Source organism: Henckelia pumila, unplaced genomic scaffold, assembly GCF_033568475.1.
Source record: "Henckelia pumila isolate YLH828 unplaced genomic scaffold, ASM3356847v2 CTG_461:::fragment_3, whole genome shotgun sequence".
Classification (NCBI taxonomy): Eukaryota; Viridiplantae; Streptophyta; class Magnoliopsida; order Lamiales; family Gesneriaceae; genus Henckelia; species Henckelia pumila.
In genome coordinates, this window is record NW_027331831.1 from 7,413,976 (window position 1) to 7,432,130 (window position 18,155).

The 18,155-nt window shown below is 31.8% G+C and overlaps 1 protein-coding gene across 1 annotated transcript; it reads right to left on the reverse strand.

The window, feature by feature from the left end:
- Window positions 1-6: 6 nt before the first annotated feature.
- LOC140871849 (F-box protein At1g67340) lies at window positions 7-1,835 on the reverse strand. The gene is made up of 3 exons (XM_073274588.1): window positions 1,542-1,835; window positions 1,289-1,451; window positions 7-1,080 (listed from the first exon to the last, which is right to left on the reverse strand). Exons 1-3 carry the CDS (start codon window positions 1,790-1,792, stop codon window positions 313-315), a joined length of 1,182 nt encoding a protein of 393 aa, XP_073130689.1. The 5' UTR covers window positions 1,793-1,835; the 3' UTR covers window positions 7-312.
- Window positions 1,836-18,155: the final 16,320 nt, after the last annotated feature.

Consider the following 18,155-nt stretch of genomic DNA (forward strand, 5'->3'; position numbering starts at 1 on the left):
AATATATAAATCAAATACTACTATTTTTATAAAGAGAATTAAAACTTGATTTCTTTGTTTTTTTTTCATTTCGGATCTCAACTTAAGGACTGAATAATAAATAAACTCTATTTTACAGAGAAAGAGAGGGTAAAAAGTTCAATTGTACAAAAAAATGACCATAATAACCGATTAATTAGATAGATTCTCCTTTCAAAAAAAAAATTGGCCAAAATCTTCCCATTTTCTTCATTTCACTCCCCAACTTTTTACTCTCTCTTTCTCAAAGACTCCCGTGCCGTTACCGTCACATTCACAGTCCACGCCTCGCCGTTAACTCTCCTCCATCATCGCTTCTCCGCCGTTACCGTCGATATCAGCACCATGGCCATTGCCAGCGCCGTTAAAATAACCGTCGCCGTTATCGCCGTCCTCATCCGCCAGTCTTTCCACGGGTGCGCACTGTACCTTATGGCGCAGCTTCCAATCCAGCGCCTGGCATGCGCGAGAGCAGTAATTCACTGTTCCGCACACCGAACACCGGCGGAATTCATGCCTCCTGGTCTCGGGTCTCCCGCAACCCGAGTGGGAACACAGACGGAGCCCCGGACCCGGAGTGTTCCCAGTCTGATCCGAAAACCAATCGGCCAAAAACCGGTTCGCCGGATGAGCTTCCGGAGTTGGTACATTACACCCGAAATCACTCAACAACGGACACCCGCTGCCACCCACGTGGCGGTGGGGATTCCAAGTCAGCCACGAGCTGGGCACGACGGCGGACGGAGCCGCCGCCAAGAAGGTGGCTAGCTCCCGCGCGTTGGCTTGGACTAAGAACCGACGTCCCTCGGCGACGTTCTGCTTCACTCCATAACCGTCTTGCAGACAGTGGCCAAGCTCCCGGAGTGCGTCTACGTGGCCGAGAAACGCGGCGCGGGCACACAAAGCAACGCCTGCCCGTAGATCTTTATCGTTTTTCGAGCTGCCGCTGCCGTTGAACTGAACGATGGCGAGGGAGTAGAGGGCGGAAGCGTGAGATCCAATCGCGGCCTTCGCCATTAAGGATGCACCGCTTCCTCTGTTGTGCAAACAGTAGAAACGAATCTGTGGCCGGTAAAATTAATAAATCTCAGTACTTAATTAAATTCTTAAATAAATATAAATATTATCATTTAGACGTATAATCCAACAGTTGGCACATGCATCGAGAGTCATTAATTGCAATCTCAAACAAATTATATTAAAATTTTTATGAAACATTATCATCAAATCCGGAGGCAAAAACGCTAAAAAAAACAAAAAAAACACCAACCATGCCTAGAATGAAAGACGCTTCGATATTTCCCGCATCAACGCATAGCTTGAGGAATCGATGAGCGGCCTCCGACCAGTTTTTGGCCTTCACTTGCAGCATTCTCTGGGAGGATTTGGATAACACCAGCGAATGGAGACCTAATCCGTTTAACCTTTTGCATCTGTTCGTAAGAAAAGTAAAATGAATTAAACTCAGATTCAAAAAAATCACGTTCACACAGAAAAAAAATGAAAGAAAAAAAAACACATACGTTATCAAAACATTGATCAAATCAGCAGGACAGGCGGCGGTAGAACTGAGTTTGCACAGAATAGTGAGCACAATATCGTCCGGCAAAGAATCAAACAAATCACGGCCACCGGCAACAATCTGAGGCGATTCCTTGAACATTATCCGGCGGCCGATTGAGTCTCCTCCGGCGACCTCCTCCAGTCTCCTCCTCTTCACGGCTGGGCACATATTCGGGTCTTTAGGATAACACACCCCTCTCCTGGTTCTCATGTGCGTGATTTTGTCTTCGTTAGAGATAAAGGGGGAAATGAGAAATGAAATGGGAATCGAGGGGATGTGACCATATATAAGAGGGCTCTTGGGGGGATCTGTCGGAAATACGAAATTGCCCCTGGGGCTGTTTCGCTTTTGTCAGTATTTTACCTACAGAACGTGGTCAAACGGCGTTGACCAGATCCCCGCACCCGTCGTCCTCTGTACCTCACTGCGGTGAAAAGTGAAAACTCAATCTTTGGACAGCCTATTTTACAGTCTCATTGCTCTTGCTTTTTCCTTTTATATATATTTATTATATCTTAAATTGAATTGATTTGAAATCCGTTTTCATAATCTTTTTTTCATTAAATTCAAAATCTACCAAATCAAAACACGATAACGGAAATTATATACTTTATTTAAAATGCAACCAAACGAGTCTTGATTGTGTAAACTTTTGCCCATTAATTTTGGTGAATTTGTTTTCCAAGTAGTTATTTCTGTTTTGAACGAGCAAGGGAGATGATTGGAACCAAATAAAGATCAACCGTGTAAACAATAAACAAAATAACGTGCTAAACCTTATTTGTGATCTTTTTTTTTTTGGTCTTTTATTAAAAAAATTGATATTGTATTACCCTAATTAATCATGGTATTTTACGTTACTTTAGAAAAAAATTTATTGTTTCATAAGTCATGATCATGATATTTATATATTTTTTTTGAACAAATGATATTTATATTTTATACAAACGGATTATATAACTGTACAAGGGATTAGATATTACTATTGATGTGTGCTTTAACAAATCTTAACATTTGATTTTTTATAGAGCTATGTTGTTTTGCGTCACATCTATTTTCTTTACATTAAAATTTTTTTTCGATATTTTCTGATAACTCTCCATGTAGTATAACATATTTGAGATTAAATACTAAGTTAGTGTTTGAGAAAATTTATAGGAAACGTACCTCAATTTTTTTTTCTTAACAAATTTTTTCAGATTTGTTCTTGTCTCTTAGAAGAGCTCGTGATGATGCACATTATAATAGTGAGATTTGGAAATTGGAATTATGATTATATAAGTTAGTTTATGAAAATAAATGGCCATTAAAAGGAGAGTGCGGTTGACGTGTAGTGGGATGAGAGTGGGGGAGCGTGTTGGTAATAATAAAATAACAAAGTCGGGTAGCAAATTCTGGACATCTCCAACCACTGAAGGTCAAATGAGTGATTCAGCAAAAACAGAGCTTCAGTTAAACTTGTTTGTTTTTACTTGCCATTTTATGTAAGCTTGTGAAATCCCTTTTCCAACCTTTCCTTTGCTTTTTTTTTTTTTTTTTTTTTCAATCTGCCCCCAGGATACAGCTGGACTGGCAAAGACCTTGGTGAAAAAGAAGGTGACGAGTGTTCGAATCTCGTAAAAGGTGTATTTGGCCTTGTTTATCGCGCTTGCGAGTCTTCCTCTCCTTGGGTACTTACCTGGCCAGACATAACCCTGATTTACCTCCCTTTACACCGGGGCTTGGGGCGGTTCTGTGTGGGGCCCTTGGGGGTGGGGCTCACCCTTTTTTTTTTTTTTTTCAATCTCTTCTTTACCAACACATCTCGCCATTCACATGAAATCAACCCTTTATATCCCTCTATTTATCATTCGCATGAGTCAATGGGCTTCTGATTAATGTGGAATGGCTCCCTTTCGGGGTCAACCATTTTTAAAATCAACCCTTTATGTTTTATTTTTTTTTATTTTAAAAATTACTGATTTACAAAGGTCAAATAACATCTTGTACTATTATTTATACACGAGTAATATGTATCATTTGTCACAAACCAAAAATGTATAAGTCATTTTAATTTTTCAGTAATAATTTATAGCCATGTGTTGAGAACGTTCGATAATATAATAGTTTCTCGTGTCAGCCAGAAATTTACGATAATATATTTGATTGATATCATCAATTTCCCTACGTGCGTTGTAAAATGTCAAGTGGAATATATTATATATGTAAACGATATGGTATTCATATATTTTTTTCACCAGCGAAAGGTCGAATTTTGGGGAAAGGAGGTTAATGTGAAATTTAATAATTGTCGATCAGAGCATTGAATGCAATTTATATATGTCATAACAACTAATGACAACATTTTAAAAACAGTTGACGGTATAAATGTACATAAAAATAGGAAAACAAATTGAGTAGTTAGAATAAATTTATAGCAAGCGATAAAAACAAGTTAAAATCATTAAAAAGGATCGATAGAAAAATGAAAGATAAGTTTTTTATGAGACCGTGTCACCTATTTTTATTCGCAAGACGGATAACCTGACTTATATTTATTATATAAAATAAGAGATTCGTTTCACAAAATTTAACCATTGAACTGTCTCATGAGAATATTTGCTTAAAATGAATTGACACAAAATAAATTAGAAAGTTAAATGAATCTTGACCATACGATTTTTTTTTTATATTAAGCGGAATAAATTTGAAAAAAAAATATGGAATAATCTAGAAGCATTGATTATGATGAATAAATCCATGAGGAAAGCAGGCCTATCTGAGGTTTATTAATTGAAAAAATTATTGAATCAATAATATATCTTTAAAAAAAATTTACATCAATAATTTTTTTGAATAATATCCAAATTAATCGATTCGCTGCAAAAATGATCCAAGGCAAGTGGACGCATGAGTCATTTAATTATTTTTATTTTGTATATAAATATCGATAAGAAAAATAGAAAAAATATTGGGATATTGAAGGAGAAGGATAGGATAGGAATGGATAAGTTGAGGGATGACGTGGATCTCGATCCGTTTACTTCAACCACTCATGTGAAGCCACGTGGGACCCATTGAAAAGTCAGCTAGGACATGTTGGAAATCCATTACTCCAAGAGTACATTTCTTGAGACGTCTAACTCAAATTACTTGGACAATAATAATTCCAATATAAAGGTAATCATACCGTCAAAAAAATATATAAAGGTGATTATAGGTAAATTTCTTCTTTTGTTTTTTTTTAAAAAAATCTTAATATTAAGTGATTGAATATATAATTGTTAAATTAATTTTTAGAAAAAAAAATGAGGTCTATTCACATAAAAAACCGTATGGATTCTTAAAGAATATAAGTCAGTTTGGTTCGAGGAATAAAAAGATTAAAAAAATATGTTTTTAAAGCTAAATTTCAAATTTTTAGATTTTTCGCTAATTATATTAAAGTAAAAAAATATTTTTCAATACAAAATTGCTTTTTTTTTTATGACAAAAACATTAAAAAAATTGAACTTATTTAACTATTTTTGTTCAAGTTACAATTTATGTATCTGAACTCAAGGACGGATCTAGCTTAGGTCAGTCCTAAGCTGTAGCCCACCTCAAAATATTTTTATTATATATGTAATTTTTTTATTTAATCCAATAAAACTCAATTTTCACACCGGAAGCTTAGCACATTTTCTTAATTCTAGTGCACAACTTCATTTTGGGGAGGAAAATTGCATTTTGGTCCAGCAAATGTGTCATTTTTTTATTTTGATTCTCCATGTTATCAAATTTCAGTTTTAATCACACAAATTTTTTTGGTAATTCTAGTTTTTTTATTGGATGTGCTAATGCGACACTATTTACTCTAGTGTCATACCAGTACTGTATTGTTTTCATGTCAAAGCCAAGTCGAAAGAAAGATGACAGTTACAAAAAAAAAAAAACAAAGATATGAAACTAAAATTGAAATTTGAGATAAACATATAGGACCAAAAACACGGATTTTCTATTTTTTGTGAGTAGTACAATGTAATGATTTTTTTTGTAATATATAATTTATTGATTAAGTTCAAGCCCATCTCATGACCTCTAATTCCTGGATCAATCCGTGATTACTGAACTGGTTCATAATACGATGGTTTGTCTACTTTTTGTCTTCTTAGTGAAATAATTATCGATAAAACGATGAAACACGTCAAAAGCTTTTCAAATCTCCCATTTCATTCAAATTATTATTAAAATTACCATAAAAACACCTATCAAAATCATTTTCATAAATGGTCGGCATTGACAATTATTTCCACTCGTACATGATTACGACCTTAATTGGGATCACCAAGCGTCTGATTTTAATGTTTCGTGTTTTAAATTTATCACTATTTTAATGATCTTGACCACGTTTCATTATCGGGTGATTATTTATTTACTAAATTCTCTTAATCAGACGTTAGTTTTGGTTGTTGGCTCCTGTTTAAACGTACTGATGAAATCATTGTATCCTAATAAAAATTAAATTAATTGTCATGAATGGTCAAAAATGTGTTTTACAAGTATATTAACAAATGATTGTTTATTGTTAAATTAATAAAGGATCAAATATTTGACCCAAGCCGTAACTAGTACTTGGCGCTCCTAACTGCTCTTCTGAAGCTCAAGTCAAACGCGGTGCAATATATTCTCACGTTTACTTAATTTATTCACTTTTGAGGTACATAAATGTTGTAAATGCTTTTATATCTTAATTTACCATAATGATATATTTATATGTTATATTATATAAGGTGATCATGAAGATATATATATAGCCATATTTTCCTTAGAATTTTGATAATTTCCTACATTTGAATTCAAAATTCAAATTTCAAATAGTTTTCATGAACCCCGTAACATAAACCTAATGCTAGTCGTGTGCTGTGCTATGGCGCCTGAGATGTAGGCCTAGGTGGGCATGTAATCCCCATTAGTATGTATACCTTCGACTCTGGAGCTCAAGAGCATAGTGATGACGACCGGTCTAGAACTAACGGTTTCATGATGTTTGTGATAGTTTTTCTAAAATTTTATAAAAAAAAGCTCAAAAGTGTTTCCTAAAAATAATCTAAACATTATACCACGCTAGCCGACTTGTGCTTATTGATTAAAGTGTGTGTGACTATAATATTTCAAAAGCTGGAAGCTAATTTTTAGTTATAATTATAGTACTGTATGAGTTAGCAACGTGATCAATAGGGAGCATGTACAAATTACAAACTCTCCAACAGACATTCATAATTTAAATTTTATGTAATTTTGTGTTGAATAAATTAAATGTGTCAACCTAAATCATAGTTACTCGATCGTCACCAAAAGTTTTGGATTTTGTTGGAGAAATGAAACCAGTAATTTATGGGATAATGCAAGTGACACTGACCAGTCACTTTTTTGTATTTAATTTCCACTTAATTTATGTAGTTGTAAAACCTTTTAACCATTCTTAAATTAAATTTGATAGCTCTTTCTATGTAATTTGTCTTCGAGTCTATCACTTACCTATGAACTGTGACTACGCAACCAACAGTACTATGGCCAATGGCCGACTTGTCTCAAATGACTATTTTCCAAGAGGGGGACGTAATTATACAATGTTCAATTATATATATAATAATTATTGTATATATGTTACCATCAACTTTTTCAATAGCGGGGAAATTTGCGACCTTATATTTACAATTAAATGGTGGAAAACTAATCAGGGTGGTCCGTTCCTTTTCTTTTAGCCAATTTTTTTTATGTAAGATTATTTTTGTTAGAAAATCTAAAATAAAATCAAATTGAATCGGGTGAATTGTGCGTGTCATTCATACATTTCTTCTATTTTAAAATTAATATTAATTACACATTAGGTTTAATTAACTCAGACGATCGAGCATTATATTAGCTATTTAATCACGTTAGGAAGACTAATTAATTATAATATATATCTAAGCATGCTTACAAATTAGGTGAAAGTTTTAGTAATTACGAGCGTACTTTAATTGATTAATATTTGATTAGACGGGGTTGACTAACTACAAAAACTTAATTTCCCGTTCTCATTAATTAATTATTGGTTGATAAATTGGCAGGCGGGAACAACACTTGCTAATGTTTGGTGTACGTGCATGCATGCAGGCTTCGCATTACCAAAATTAAAATTAATTTTTTTTTTTAAAATCAGCATAATTTATTATTTTGTGGCCGCCTTTGGGACATAACTCGCACCACAGCACACCACCTGGTATTTTCCTAGTTATTTAAGGCATAGTTTTTCAGGCTTACACGTGTCAAGCTGTGATGATTTCTCTTTCGATCCTTCCACCGCTCGGAATTTGGACTTGACCATAAATATTTCTAGTTTTTTTTTTGGACAGAATAAATCTTTCTAGTTACTCTCAAATTATTCGGTGAGTTTTGGAGTGATTATTTTTATGGAAATAATTTAAATTTCAATTAATATTTCATTATGTTAATGGAAAAAAAAATATTTTAAATTTTCAATATATATTAATATCAATTAACTTATAAAAAGTCTGTAAATTTAAAGAATATTTTTAGCCCGATCGATCAACCATAATTGGGAATTCGGTTTGGCTTTGCCACATGAGTTGGCTATGAAATATACATGTGGGTGCTTAATTAAGTAGGTGTATGCTCGTCGTATCAAAATTTATATAAATATATGTTTAATATATTGAGCACTCATTTATGAATATCTATTTTGACATTGTTGATGTGACATTATGTATATCCAATAAACAAATTCAACATCAACTGATAATCACGATTAATGATCAACATATCAAAACTCTACTATATATAATGTATATATACGAATCTATTTATTGGTTAATTTATAATTTTAGCTCATTATAATGTACTTTGTTAAATTTTTGTCATTTTTCACGAGAGCGCTGACTTTAAGTATTGCATCCTCAACGTTATAACTTGCATCCAAAATCACCCTCCGATCCTTGGGTCCTCACCTCACTTCAACGCTTGCCGTTCGTTTTTATTAACGAAGGTATGTTTTTAAACTACACAAATACTTCCGAGGCACAACAATTTCATTTACATCTAATTTGTGTAAATCGAAATTTATTCATGCATTAATTGATACGTGGCTAAACGTAAATTAGTGGATTAAAGTAAATTTGACTCTATCGCGAACGAACTTTTACTTTAGAGTAGATTTCAAGGGTAAAATTCACATGCATGGTCTGGTTTATCGTACAAACAAATTTTAGTAGAGTTAATATGTGATCGGTACTCATGAATCCAAAAATGAAGAAATAAAATAATAATGTATAAACTGATTCCGAATCTTAAAGCAAGAATGTGATTCTCTGAAGCTTAAATTAGAAAGTTTGTTGTAATGTGAAGTGTGTATATTGTTCATTGGACCCACTTTTTGTTGGGAAGTTCGGGGACAGCTGAGTTTGCTACCCTTTTTATGGCTTCTTCCTATTTCGATTTAACTTTATCCCATTCTACATAGAAGCTAATTGCACTCTATGATTTATACTTGTAAATTCAAAATTTTAATTTGGTATCATATATATGATTATATATATATATATAAGTTTTGCTTCATTATTTATTCATGTGTACACATCTTGTATCTATGATTAGTTTTGTTTCGACACTTATTCTAGGATAACGAATGGAAAAACTTATAAATTTTGATTTATTTTTCAACCAAGATGATCGATCGTCCTGTTTCTCCAGGCTCGGGAGCGAAAGTTGTTATGTATTTTGTTGGAATATGATGTTTTATAATTAAATAAATATATTAATTTAGTAAATACGAATTTTATTTTTGGGAGCTGGTTGATTCATCATTCGTTCTGTTTTTGGCGAAATCAAGGGCATAATTTTGGGTACGGCAAAATTGGGTGTTTGACCATCTTGGCTCGTGTGATGCATCCCCCTGGCTAAGCCCTTAGTTACTTATGCGATATGCCTAAAGCAATTCAATTTCTTCGAATTCAGCTCAATTAATTAAAGTAAATCTTTCGATTGTGTTGATTATTAATTATTACAAACAACCATAATTTAATATCTTATTCTTAGCTTCGGAGATCAATTTTGCAATAGCATGTCTCTTGTCCGTGAGAATCTGAGATGAGTTGCATGGTTCATATCATGTATCCAGAGTAAAAAATAATAATTTTTACATATAATTAAAAGTAACGTATGGAAAATGGATTTTATGATATGAATATTCTAATGACCCTCAAGCACTTATCACTTTCTTTTTATGTACTCTTATTACGTTGGGGATCTAACTTAAATTTTTTTAAGGTTTATAAGGCGAGACATGGATTGGAGTGTGGAGAGAAAGAAACATGGGCAGAGGATGTTGCTTGACGCATTTGTTAGGATTACCTCGTAATTTGGCACACGCCTACGCACGTGATGTGTGTGTGTGTGATTGTTGCTCATGTATAATTTTCCTTTGAGTCTTGTCCAAGCCGAATTTTTCATCTTTGCTAAATCATTATTGAAATTTTAATTTGAGGGGTAAATTGCCAGAGCAAAGGTATATTGTACTGTATCGTATCGTATCGAAAATCATATACTGTATATCATATCGAAAATTACGGTATAAAAAAATATTATACCTACAGTACCGTACTGAAACTTTCGGTATGCAGAGATTTTCGATACATATTATCATACTGATTATACCATAATATTATGGTATACTGAGATTTCAGGGTATCAGTCTATACCGTTTTATATCGAAAAAATTTATATTTTTTAAAGTTTATAAATTATTTGTATAAAAATATTATATATTTTTCGTTCTATTTCGATAAATATCAAAATTTTCAAATTTCATATCCTTAGGCTACGTTTACTTTGAATGATGGGATTGAACAATGATAGATTAAAGTATGATTATTAATATAATTTGATATGATAGAGAGTGATTATGGATAAATAATAATATGTTTAGTTGGATGGATTAATTTTGGGATTGAAATGATAATTAAGAACAAATTACGATTTTACCATTTAGCTATCATAATAATATATGTTCGGCAAAGAAGGAAAGAAGGTGGAAGATAAAAAGGAAGGACATAATTGATTTTTTTCATTCTCTCACTCCATAATATTTATAATCCCATTAAAAATTTAGGACTAAAAATCATCTCTCAATCCTATCATTAACGGGCCTAAAGATTTATACCATTTTTCAATTTTGCAAGTAAACATAGGATTAGTTGGTATTATCTATGATATCCTTCATTTATCAAGGCAAGTAAACGCAGCCTTATGGTACCGAAAATTCGGTGTTTTTTCTGATACGGTAACCTAGGTATTTTTTCCAACTCTAAATTTCAAATAAAAAAGTTTTAAATCTCATAAAAATTACTACGCAGTAACTATGGTTATTCATTCGGTTAAAATTGTCGGAACCAAATCGGAAACCGAAAACGAATCAATGGTTCGATTTTATGTGAAAATGCCTCATAAAAAATAATTATTCAATACAATTACATGTAAATTGTAATGAATTGGAATTATTGGGAATACTTCCATTAAAAATTAATCCATTCTCTGATACTCCATGTATAATATGACGGGTTACTTTTGGAAAAAGTAATTGAGAGGATATGAAAATTATGGGGAATTTTGAAGGAGCAAATTAGGAGTATCCGCTTCCCGCAATCACGGTACCTCCCGTAAATAGAAATTTGGTTGGTGTAGTCAACACCGTTGGATCACTCGCCCTTTGTTTGTATGCCATCTGAACCGTTCATTTTAATTTATTGTTTCCATCCATCGTGCTGCTATGTTTGTAAAAGAGCTGACTGAGTTTGACCAAATTTGACATCATTTGCTCGCATAAGGAAGACTGCTTCCACACGCAATTCCAAATTTTTTGTTTCGTAAAACTTCCAAAATTATTAACTATTAATTTTTTCTGAAATTCTCACAGAAAATTTTCGTATAATTTTATTTAATAATTTATATACTATTACATATTTATCCAAATATCATAATTTTTTTTAGACAAGCAAATTGAACTGTTTTTCGTTTCAAAGCGTTTGAATGGAGGGATGTTCACCGTCAGTTTTCCCTTCACCAATGCATGTAATAATTGCGATAGATTTTTAGTTTTTTACTACCAATTTAGGTTCCCAAATCCTATGAAGCTCATGATATACCAAACTTGGCCGTGTAAGCAAGAGTGAGGTTGCTTTTTGCCTGCTCGTTTAGGGACAAAACCATATTTTTACCTTTACGTGCATGGTAAGTGAGGTCAAAGATTAATCACCCTATCTTATTTCGGTCATTACCCAAAACTTTGACATGAAGAAATTACTGCATGCCAAAACTTAACTCGTACCCAAAACTAGTAGCTCTTGATTTTAGTCATGTAATGTAAGTAATTGGTCGGCCGTTTGCGATTTCAATCTTTTATATTTTTAGATTTCAGTTTTAATTCGCTGTCTTTAATTTTTTTGGCAATTTTAGTCCTTTTTCGACGTGACGCTGACGTGATACCAATTCAGTGTTGATGTGGAGCTGATGTGTACAGTGTCATGTAAGCATTTTCGAATAAAAAGGACCAAAATTGCAAAAAATCAGAACATGTAGGACTAAAACTGAAATATGAAAACATAGAGGACCAAAATCGCAAAATGACAAACATACATGACCAAATTTGCAATTTTCTCTTTTGCTTTAATTAACCTGGTTTGACAATTCTTATTAGTTCCGAAAATCTGAAATATTTTCTCATCTACTTACAAATAGTCTCTTAGCCGCAGGAAGCAAAATGTCAAGGCATAGACAATGTCGAAGATGATGGGTGGTTGGAATACATATCCCCAAAATCCTCACCCATTTTCATCTTCGCACTTTGGTGGACCAATTTTAATCAAGTGGGGAAGATTAATGGAGAAAAAAATATAGTTATTTTCAATAATTGATCTTGCATGGGGTCAATTTCCGTAAATTTAATATTTGAATCCTTATCTCGTCGAATTAATTTATGGGGTGGACTTGTTTCTTTGTTTTCTTTCTTTAAAAAAAAGTTATGTGGTGGACTAATTGTGCATCAATTAGCATGCTTAACTTTAAAAAATGATTTTATTTCTACAAACAAACATTATTAGTTCATAATCATACCCTGAAGAGCTTGCATGCTTTCGACAAGGTAGATTAGAGTTGGCGCCGTCAACTTCTTTTCTATACCACTCTTATATGTGTGTGTGTGTCTTGGTCAGCCCAATTAATTAAAATTTTAATTTTTTTTCTCCATTAATACCTTCATTTAATATTTTAATTCAGAATTTATGATTTTGAACTATAAAATTATATAAAATATTAAAATAATATGAAGTACCTTAAAAGTTTGTTTGAATTAAAATAAGTCAATATGGTCTCCTTATTAATTTCGAAACTATTCCATTTTGCAAGGCGAGCATTAGCGTAGTAAAAATTGCGAGTCACATACGTCAATGGAGTAATAATTTGTGTTATGTTTTAATTAGGACTGTAAATGAACTTAATTGTCTCTTTCAGTTTTAGTCACCTTCGGGTGATAATGCATGGGCGGTCACTAACTCTTCCACGTGTATATTTATTTTTGTCACATATATGCATGTATAAATTAGTTTTTTTTAAAATAAAAATAAAAATTACGATCATATGTGTCCCTCGATCGTATATGTTTCACATAAATCGAGTATTAATTTGTTGCTATGCATAATCAAGTATTAAATCTTGATTTCAGTAACGTGACATTTTATCATTCTCATTCCCTATTTTCCTCGAAAAAATATTGTATTGAATATAATGGAGCGGTTTAACATTTATATTTAGTAGTTAATGGGGATTTGTGAGGATTTAGCGTAACGAACCATAAGTGAGATTAGGGAGAAAATTATTGAGAATATTATGGTTTCTTAACGCATTTAAGTTACCCAATTTAGGGGATTTAGTTTAATCATAATATAATAATAATAATATTTGTAATATTTAGTTACCTCGGGATTCATGCATAATCTCAGTGACTACGTTCTAAATTTGAGTGTGTTTCAAGCGATCTTGACATTCCTTTATTCTAATTCCTTACCACACTTTATATTTTTATATTTATATTATTATTTCATTAATATATAATAAAATTTTGTTCAAGTTCAAACTTATAATTTTAGAGTAGGGATTTGGCCTGCGGATGATTACGACATCTACATACATAAAGCGGCCACCCAAAGTCATAATCGATACGATAAAATTTTGTTATATAAAGTTGTATCATTGTATGTATGTACGTATATACACAAACATACACATAATGGGGATTTTAAGTGTGTGTTTTTGGGAAAGCGATTAACTATTTAATTTATAGATTATATGAATTAATTGATGGAAAAAAACCGGAAGTTAATATTTTTTTGAAGGAAGAAGTTGATAGTGTTTGGAAAAGAAAAGAAAGAAAGTGAAAGTTGAAGATTAAAAGTACTGAGTATTATTTGATAAATAAATAATTTTAATGTTAACTTGTTACCATAATCACTTTTGTACTAGCAGAATCATCGTTTCATCCAATGTTTTATTTCGCCTTTATCATGTAGAGTATAGAGGGGCAGTAGAATCAACTCACTCAATGTAACAAAGCTGATTTTTTTAATTAAAATCTAATAATTAATACTCCCTAAGTTTTCGAGAAATTAATATGTGAATGTTTTTTTTTAACAATAAAAAAAATACACCAAGGGATCTGTGCATCATCAGCAAAAGGCATGCGACCGATGGTGAGCTAATCACAAATAATTGTTTGAATGCAGACGTGAGTTGAGCTATATATGTTGGCTCGGTTTCCTTAGATTGCGTTGATGATGACAATTAATTATCAAATTAAACTTAATTTACAATGTATTAACATTAATAAGACAGCCTTTTTTAAAAAAAAAAAAACTAATATATAATAGGTCAAATGTCATTGTTAAGTACTCTTTCTTTTCAACTTTTCCTGATTTAAACGTTGTCCTTGTCTTGGAAAATTATATACTAATGACGAGACATACAATAATAATGCAATGATATTTGAACGATTCTATTCATTTTAGTCTATATTATTTTGGATAATTATGGATTTATGGTTAATGTTTCAAATGTTTTCTACATTTATGGTCATATTTTCATTTATAGTTAGATATATATTTTTTATTTTATTAATTAGATGCAGCGGACATCATATTTATATACTCAATATAATACATGTCGACCAAGAAATAACTTGATGATAGAATTAATATGTCCAATCAATCAATATATTTTAAAGAGGAAAATGCCGTCATTAGGTGGTTTTAGCTAGTGATTTGTTGCATAATTTCAAGTTAACTAAAACAAAATATTGTGACATTAGGCCGGTATCTAACACTAATTAGTTATTACCATAAGTATTTTGACCCCTCGATCATATCACACACTTAATAAAGAATCCCTAATATGTTAAGTGCATTTGTTTTAGTATATTTATATAAATTTTATCCCGAGAAAAAAAACACATCAATCTTATAAATTTTATCCATTAAAAAAAACATCAAACTCTTATCCTAAGGTCAAAATTGTCACCGCCTGAATTTAAATTATGTAATCTAGAATTTTCTTTTGTTCTCATATGAATGTTGACCCTTATGTGCATATTTTTTTGTTAAACAATATTTTTAACAAGCATATATAATTGGAAGTAACTAAAAGCACCGCCCCGGTTGTTGAAAGTTGTCCTGAATCATGCTTTTGTATAACTATTGCCATAATAATTTATATTGTTTCTGTCACTAATTGTCAAATTTGTGTCACAGGCTAAATGTAGTGGGGACCATTAATTTTTTTCAAACATATTGTTTTTTTAATTTTTCCTTCTTTAAATTAAAAGTTCTCTTTCAACAGATATCACATCGTTGGCGTTAAATTTTTTTTGAAGGAAAAAACTTGTAACTTTAATGAGAGATGATAATATCTGTCGTCATAAGAATTCGCAGACACACGGAGAAAAATGCGAGAGAGGACACAACGACGAAATCTCAAGAACACATATCTAACATAACCTAAATCATTTATTGGTTTTGTCATTGCTTGTACAGCAAAAAATGGGCCAAAATAAACAATACGGCGAAAACCTCTCTCAAGAGCTACCCAAAGGCCTTCTCTGATTGCTAATAGCTCTCCAAGGACTATAGAGTTCGGTATCGATACTAGGACCATATGTAGCCAACGTCTGGCCCTCGTGATTACAGAACATGCCCCCTACACCACAACGGTAAGTTCATGAAAACCAACGTCCACATCAATTCGGATATATCCCTCTAACAGGCCTTGCCAGGTTGATGGCGAGGGGCATGAGCGCCCTGCTCGGTTGCAATCTTTGGCATTAATTGCATATATTATTTATGTGAAAATTTCGATATTGTTGAAATCTCCAATGAAAAATATATCCATTAGCTTCTTATGTTTACAAATATTGAGTGCATACTTTGTCCATACGTATTTTCAGGGATAGATATGCTCAAAATTTGAAATATAAGGGAGTTCATGACTTTCTTTTCGCGAAGAATTATGAAAAATTTAGGATTTTACGGTGGTAATGTTGCAATTTTTCCACATCTGTATTGACATAAAACCAAATTAATAAATTGTTTAGATCCTATGATATGAAATTTTGAAATTTTATGCCACCAGTCTCAACTTTACAAGAAAATATCGGGTTCGAGTTTATAATTAAATTGCATGTCTCGATTGGGTTGAAAAATCACTTAAATTGAAAACGATAAAATATCTGGATTTTTAAATCACATATACAAACATTCAAATTAATCAGTGACAAGAATTCGGAATCCGAATCCTTTCATTGAAAATCAACTAATTTCCTTCGAAAAGCAGCCTCGGTTGTTACGTTATGAAGAAGATTTTCATCTGAAACAGAACACAATAGAACAATGTATTGGACTTGATTAAATATATAAATAGCTCGTACAACAGAACTTGGGCTGATCCTTAATAAAGGCCCATAATAATAATAATAATCCATAAGCAGCCCAATATGGCATCATACTATTTTATTTTAGGATTTTTTATTAGAGGATAAAGACAACAAGTAATTCTTATCCTCTATACATATGTCGACAATTACATTAATGATTTAAATGTGACGCCGTTTTCTTTATAAATACGGATTTATTGTGTTTAATTTCATTGTCAACCTTGCTTGTAATGTACTCATTACATAAAATTTAAGCTTATCATATACACACACATATATATATGAAAATTGATTATGTAAAAAATATATTAATGAATAAAATTTTAATGTGTTATGTACTTGCATCAGTTTTCCTAGTATTTCATGACTCATACTCATTATATTCAAAAAAGAAAATATTAAAAGATATAATTTATTGAAAGATAAAATTATCCTATTGTTCTTTCAGTCAGCTTCTTTTTATTTAGCTCTATTAAGCAATAACATTTTTGCTTCACCGTGTAAGTTGAAATACTTTTGTTTTAGTTCTATTTTGTTGAAGTATTAGCATGCCATGATCAAAATGTTGATATGTTGTCATCTCAGCAATATTTGATGTTACAACGACTTACAACAACAATATTTAGATTCCTGTTAGTAATATCTAATATCATTAAAATATTTTAATAAAATAGGCTATATGAAGAATTTGACTATTTTTTCTTTATTAAACATTTCTGTAGTGTTCATTTAACAATGAAGTACATGATTATTTATATTTTTGGTAGTTGGAATCTTTATCCAAATGACTCTGAACACACATGCGCACACAATACATACAATACATATACATTCCTAAAATTGTCACATAAGAGGTTCATATATATATATTTGATGAGAAAATTGAATTTTAACGTGATGAAATTAAAATAAAAAAAATTAGATAAAAGTGTGATAATTTATTATTTACCCCACATGCATGTGAAAAATTTCATGATTAACGATAAGCTGCTAAGGAAAACACAAACAGATGAACAGAATGATGTTATAGTTTCATGGGACCAGATGCTGTCACACACACTGCCAAATTATTGTCATCAAAAGAATTAATAATAATGACATTAATACTTTTTTGCTGTAAATTTTTCAGGAAAATACCAATCAAATGTTTATTTATTGCCATTTCTTCCACACTACTCAATTATGTCAAAGACTGCGCCTTTTGCTTGTTGACCCCGCAACCCTCTGGATATTATTATAACCATCACGACAAGAAAAATATATAAATCCAAAATAATTGGAATATTTTTTGCAAGATAAGTTGGGGTTGCTTTTATGACTCGATTTTTATACCATTTTCCAAATTAAATTGTATTATGTTATATGTATGTATGTCTATTTATGTCGACGAGCTATGGAGGATGAAATATTTGTTATTTTATCAAAAATTACACTTATAATGAATGTATAACTCAAGTCCTTTAAATTATGTATCAACATAAACTTTATGATTTGATTACGCTGATAGAATCCCAACACCTTCAAATTTGGTCCAATAAAGTGAGGGAAAGCTAAGGGAAAAAAACTGCAGTTTTGTTGTGC